The sequence below is a fragment of the Xenia sp. Carnegie-2017 genome, unplaced genomic scaffold (assembly GCF_021976095.1).
Source record: "Xenia sp. Carnegie-2017 unplaced genomic scaffold, XeniaSp_v1 HiC_scaffold_16, whole genome shotgun sequence".
Lineage (NCBI taxonomy): Eukaryota > Metazoa > Cnidaria > Anthozoa > Malacalcyonacea > Xeniidae > Xenia > Xenia sp. Carnegie-2017.
The window spans coordinates 3888648-3895265 of NW_025813469.1; the positions used below are offsets into that span (position 1 = coordinate 3888648).

Here is a 6618-nt window from a genome sequence, read left to right on the forward strand (position 1 = left end):
TTTAGAAATGCTCTGGTACTTTGACCTGACCTAATCAAATAATTTTCAATCTTTCGTTGTTTAAAATATAATTCACATTGTAATGCAGTTGCCTTTCAACAGTAAATCTCTAACATAAGCTATGGCTGGTTGAATAAATAATCCCATGGGCTCTGTTATATATGAATACTTTTGTCAATTATTATGTATGATACAGTATAAGTATAGAAATAAATAATATATAATACATATAATATATATAATATATAATATATGAAATAAAATAACAAATGTAATATATAATATAAATTTCAAAATATAATTCATAATATAATATCAATACGTCTGAAACGTAATGCAAATATATCAACATTTAATTTTGAATTTTAAAGTAGACATCCATAGAGAATTTGGTTTATCGAATTCATAAATGACGGCATAAAGTTCTGTCAAAATATACCAGCTCAGTTTGATTTTAAATTCAAAATGACTTTAAGCAATGTTATTTCTTGCAAATTTTGTAATTGATTTTTGAACAATGCGTTTTATCGTGATGCTTTGCGCGCTCATCCAATCATAGATGACAAGGCCAGCGCATCCATAAATAAAGGCATAATATTCATTCATTCAGTGCAACATTATGTCTTCTGTCAACAACAAGTCTCAGCCCATCAACCACAGAGCGTTAAGCGAAGCGATGTAGAAGAAATAACGCGAGCGAAGTTTAAATAAAGACCATCACACATTTTGTTAGTCAGAAAACAATCCCTAAACTCTGTATCAAATGTCGAAAGTTCAATGCCAGAAATAAACACAAGCGCACAAAGCATTACTATATGGCTTCTTTAATGTATTTTAAAAGTAAACACGTCTAAGAATAAACTGTTTCAATTTATTGTTATTGATTATTTTACCCCACATGTAAAACTTTTTAATGAGTTTGTCTGCTGATTGCCTTGCCATTTTGCACTGATCTCGCCTTACCTAAACGTACTTCCCCTTTTGTTTTCAGGCAAAGTATTCTCAGATCATATCGTTTCTGCTGTTAAAACTTGACAAATCTGGCGAGAAGGGGCGATTGGGAAGTTTATCTGTGTTAAAACAACTTGTCAACTTTTCAGGTATCTTTGTCTGCTTTTGCTGTGTTTGCTGTGGGCTCGTTCATCTCTTAATCTCAGTAAACCAGTATAAATATTTCATGAAATTTGTTTCTGCAGGGGCTTATCTTGAAAACAAGAAACCTATTTTGGTTACCGGTGTTCAGGTTGTCGTCAATGACACGAGCTTAAAGGTTTGTTTAAGAATTTTCTAAGGTCTTGGAATAGCGTTTTCTCAAATGTTACGTGATAGAAAATGAAGGAACATCACAATTGCCGTTCGTGCATAAATGTGTACATTTGTGTTGTGTGTGTGTTTGTGTGTAGGGGAGAAAGGACAGGATGCAGAACCATGAGAAGTATGAATGAAAGAAACTTACAATGGGCGCTTGTACGACATTGTGATTGGGGGACAGGCGGAACCATGGGAAGTATCAATGAAAAAAGTCACAATGGGCGCTTGTACGTCATTGGGATTGTTGGGGAGGGGAGAGGTACCGGATGAAGAACCATGAGAAGTATCAATGCCTATGATGATTTTTGTGCTTGGTATCGTAGGTGAAACAAATGCTTGCTCAACTGATCGCAGCCATGGCGCATCATGGGTATCTTAATCTGGAAGGAGGCCAAAGACTCGTTGAATTCATCGTCAAACAATGCGCCATCAATGTTGAGGAGGAGGTGAGTAAATGCGAAGGAAGACAACTAGGATGTCTTCCTTTTTCGCGTCGTACATATCGATTTTTACGATGTTTGAGGTTCTCGTCTACTTCTATCGACTTTTTTTTATCTAGAAACAAAAGAAGTCTTCCGAAAGTGATTCTGTATCGAACAAGTCTATTCAGGCCATGTGTGAGAGCATTTTACGGCTCGTAACGACGACCATTGAACAAATGGAAAACGTAAGTACATAACTGTAGTGTGTCACGTGCTAATAATGAGCTTAAGATCCCACGACGCACCTTTAGCACGACGATGTCGCCGAAGCTAAAAAGAACGGCGACGTCGTAACAACAGAACTGATTAAGAAAATTAATCACCAACGCCATATGTATTTGAAAAGCGATGACTAGCTTTGGAAAATATAGGGAACAACTTGCTGTTGCATTTGATGTAAACTTTATAAACGCTAAAGAGTTGTTGTTATTGTGGGATGCAAACAGTTTCTTTGCCCATATTTAAATCCACAGAAAACCAAACAACCTTGACGACGCCGTGAATTTGACAAAATCGAAGCGTTGTAGTGACACTACGCGGGTTTTCAAACAGACGCATGCGCAGTTATCGAAATCAAGAGATCATACTTCCATTTCGTCACAGCGGTGCCGCAGCCATTTTGTCTTACGAATTTACTTTGGTGTTCACTCACTGTAAAAGAATGGATTTCCAAAGAAATAAACAATGCAATGATCTGAAATTCAAACAGCACGACTGAAGTTTCGAGATGCCACAAACTCTATTTATTTTCTTTTAAACTTCCTCAAATGTTTTGCCTGCCGCATGCGATTTAACTTGCTTTGTAGTTTGTGTGTTTCACAGTTATTAGAGTTGTGGAAGCTGTACCCTTATTTCATTGATGGTTCGAATTCTTAAAACATGGCATGTTTTGGCATGAGTAACTGCGAAATTTGACAAAGAAAAATTTTCAATGAATTCGTTTCTGACATGTTGGCAAGCACCGATTCATACTTACTTGACGCAGTTAAATTCTTACATGTCGACTCCCTGTTATGATATCATGTTTTTGGCATTAGGAATTGCCAGTTTCAAGACATTCATTGCAGACATTTAAAGAAACACTGCTTCATATCTTATTGATGGTTAAATTCTTTCAGTTCAACTTCTACATTACATTGTGATAAATCTATCCTGAATATTTCATTGATATGCTGCAAAGTCCCCTTCAAAAAATTTTTTTCGGCATTAGGATGAGTCAAATTTGATAAAAAGCCAATTTTCAAGACATACATAGACATTAAACAAGCACCGCTTCATATCTACTTGACCGAGTTAAATTCTATTTGTTCACTTTGTACAATATGCCGAGTCTATTTTCAAGATTTCATTGATAGAGTGCAAATCCATAGAGTGTTGAAACGGGCCATACTTGACTATACAAAAGATCAATTGTTATTATTGCAAAAACTTTGTTTTGTCAAAAGGCTTATATATTTCAAAATTCAATTGATTGTCATTAGAAGCCCTTGGATGCGTTTGTTTATGTTCCATTCAACTTACGTATAAACATTAAACATGCAGTAAGAGTATATTGTTATTATAAATAAATTAAAATTGTACAAACGTGGTTGGCTTAAATTATAAGTCGAAAAGGCAGAAGTTGTTAGAACCTTTGCACTAATAAGTTCAATTGAAAATAGTTGTTTTCTGCAGTTTATAATATGCATACGTGACAATTGCCTCTCCCTTCCCAAATGCCGATGCTATCTACGCCAATTTTAATCATTCTATCAGACTAAGTTTTGTGGTGCTCTTCATAACCTAATTTCTTCATTGTTGACCTACATTTCTTTTCTATCGTCCTGACCTGTTTCATACTCAGACCTGTACTCCATTCTGACAAACTATGCGTGAGGTTTTGCCTCGTTTTCGAATATATCCCCGTTTCCATCTCTTCCACGGATGCAGGCCATTCGAAGCCTTTGGTGATAGCATCTCTTAGCCATGATCTGGCATGCTTACTTTGAGGCAAACCAAATCACGGCATAGATTGTCGACACCTCAAAGGACTGGTAACGAGATCCTCGTATTTGACTAACGTAAAAGAAATAGCTTCTCCATTGCTTTTGTATTTTCCACGAACTCTCTGTTCTTCCATTGTTGCCGACAAATTTTTCGCCTCTTCAGCAAACCAATAATCGCTTGCGTTTTCCATGGTTTTCGAGCGCGTGTACAAAATCGCGCGTGGGTCGCACAAGCTCCAAGATGCGCTTGGCGCTCAGCATGTTGCTGTTCATTCGTATTAACGTTTCAATATTCGTCATTTGGGTCGTTTTGACCACTGTATGACTATGCAGTTTACAAATTGCGGTCAGTGTTGGGGATTGAATCTTCGTACAATATCTTATGTTGTAGTAGTGGCCTTTTTCTACTCGTGGGCAAAGTGGAGGATCGGAGAGTTCACGACTTGCCAGTCGGTGAATTAGCGCTCTGTAATGAAGCGACAAAAATTTCGCGTAAAAATTGAAACGTTCGAAGTTGCAGGCAAGTATTCCTTGCAGGAAACTCACTAAGAGTGCCGTGTACTCCTTTGGGTGTCTGTTTTCTTTGAAATATTCAAGCGAATGAAATGGCTCAAACAAGTAAAACACGTCACGATGGTGATTGAAGAAATCTCCGAAGAACAACTCGCCCGAGTTTGGTATGGAAGTGATGAGGACATTTTGATGTCGTTTGTTGCCCACGGTCGCCAACGACCAATCTTTTTCCGTTACTCTTTCCAGTCTCTCGTGTATGCCGACCGTTACCTGGAGTTTCTTAATTTCTTTCAATAGTTTGTGTTGTTCGGTGACGAGTTTCAGAAGAATCTTCAGCACATTTTAAAGAATCTAGTTTCTTTCATGTCGTAAATGCAGACTGGAAGAAATACGGACACGAACAAAGTGTAAAGAAAAAGAATGAAAGCCAGAATTACCGCCCATTGCCACCAAGACGTTGTAGCTCTCGTGTTGAATGTGTTTTTATAGAGGCAGATGAACATATCTGGTGCATTTCAACGATGTTCAAAGTGTTCACATTATTGTCGAAACGATGGCAGACACGCGACTGTTACCTTGTTGCTCACAACCTATCCCCATTTTAAAGTATTTATAAACATCTTTCGTTTCGTTGTTGTCGTATTTAAATTATGGTCTTGTTTCAATTGTTTTTCACCGCTACAATTGACCACGCGTTTTTTCTACGTTGTTTACCTGCGTCAATTTTAGCACCTGTTTGTCTTTTTGACGGACCTATAAAACATGTTTGCGAAGAGGAATTTGATTATCGTCCAATTGCTAATGTCTGCGCTATCCGTCCAAGTTAAAGAGGCATAAAAAGCCAGACCGCAAGTTTGATCGTGCTATATAAATATCAGACTATCGTGAACTTTGTTTATTTACTTTGAAATCTATCGTTTTTACATTAAGTGAACGCTAAAATCTTTACATAACGCGACCAAACTTGTGATTTGGCTACGTCACTTTCCACCGGCTTGGAAAATGTATAGATAATAGGATACTTCGTACAGGGTTGAGTAGACATTAAAAGCGCGTGCTCATTTTCACTAATACAGAGGATGGCTTTGAAAAAATGGCGAAAATTTAAAGTTTTATATGCGTCTTGTTCTGATACATAGCTATTTTGTTATTTAAAGATGACCTAAAGTTATCTATTCGGAATTTGTTTTCTGTTTTACATTTTTTTGAATTGTCGGCTAGAAATGGTTTATATCCCCATTAATGTTGAATTGAAATAAAAGTCGGTCACATCAGTTTTTCTGATACGTGGAACTTTTACTGCTTTGTCAATTAAAGATTGATAGATAAATCTTGCTCTGTTTCAGAGTTTGAATTTAGTAACTTCAAATGTCATTCCACCTTCAGTCTAGCGATTGAACTTTGTGAGCGAATGAAATTAATATTGCTGTATCATAATTGTTGCTGTAGCTGTAGATTCCGGTTTAGACTCTATTTCATTATAATTGCTGCACATTCTGATTGGCTGTTTAGAGAGCTGTTTGATTGTGATTGGCCATTTAGGTAAAATTCATCACACTGTTTCTGAAATTTTCAACTGTATGTTTTTGTATTTGTAGGTTCTATGGCCGTACCTGTTGGAGTTTCTTGTTCATGCCGAATACACGTGCGCCATAACTTCCGTCTGTCAAAACTTGTGTATTTTAGCGGGAAAGAAACGCGAACGTGATTTAAACGATTTTCAATAAATTTTGTCCAACATGGTGAGTAACATCATTATGTGTTTGGATGGCGGAAGAGGAGCAGTGGGGTTTTGATGGGTGAGGAAGGGGTAGTGTTGGGATGGGTGAGGGTGTTGTAGTGTATGGATAGGTGAGGGTTGTATGGCTGCTAATGTTCCCCATCTCATGTTGAAAAACTGAAGTTTTCTACTTTCCTTTGCTCTTCGTACAAAATAACTAATTTCATTTATCTTTTTGCAGTCAACTTACCAAAGCCTGTACCGATTATGGCGAGACTTCTAGTACGTATGTGTGTTAAGTCAAACGATATAATGTTGGTTTTGCTTCTAGTACGTAGTGTGTTACGTCAAACGATATAATGTTGGTTTTGCTTCTAGTACGTATGTCTGTTACGTCAAACGATATAATGTTGGTTTTGCTTCTAGTACGTATGTCTGTTACGTCAAACGATATAATGTTGCTTTTCCTTCTAGTACGTATGTGTGTTACGTTAAACGATATAATGTTGCTTTTGCTTCTAGTGCGTATGTGTGTTACGTCAAACGACATAATGTTGGTTTTGCTACTAGTACGTATGTGTGTTACGTCTAACGATATAATGTTGGT

At 37.0% G+C, this 6618-nt stretch overlaps 1 protein-coding gene across 1 annotated transcript; it reads left to right on the forward strand.

Moving 5' to 3' along the window:
• The first annotated feature begins 465 nt into the window (after positions 1-465).
• Positions 466-6018, forward strand: LOC124437259 (maestro heat-like repeat-containing protein family member 1). Its single transcript, XM_046987250.1, has 6 exons — positions 466-480; positions 992-1100; positions 1197-1270; positions 1635-1757; positions 1871-1978; positions 5890-6018. The coding sequence occupies exons 1-6, from the start codon at positions 466-468 to the stop codon at positions 6016-6018; spliced, it is 558 nt and encodes a 185-aa protein (XP_046843206.1).
• Positions 6019-6618: the final 600 nt, after the last annotated feature.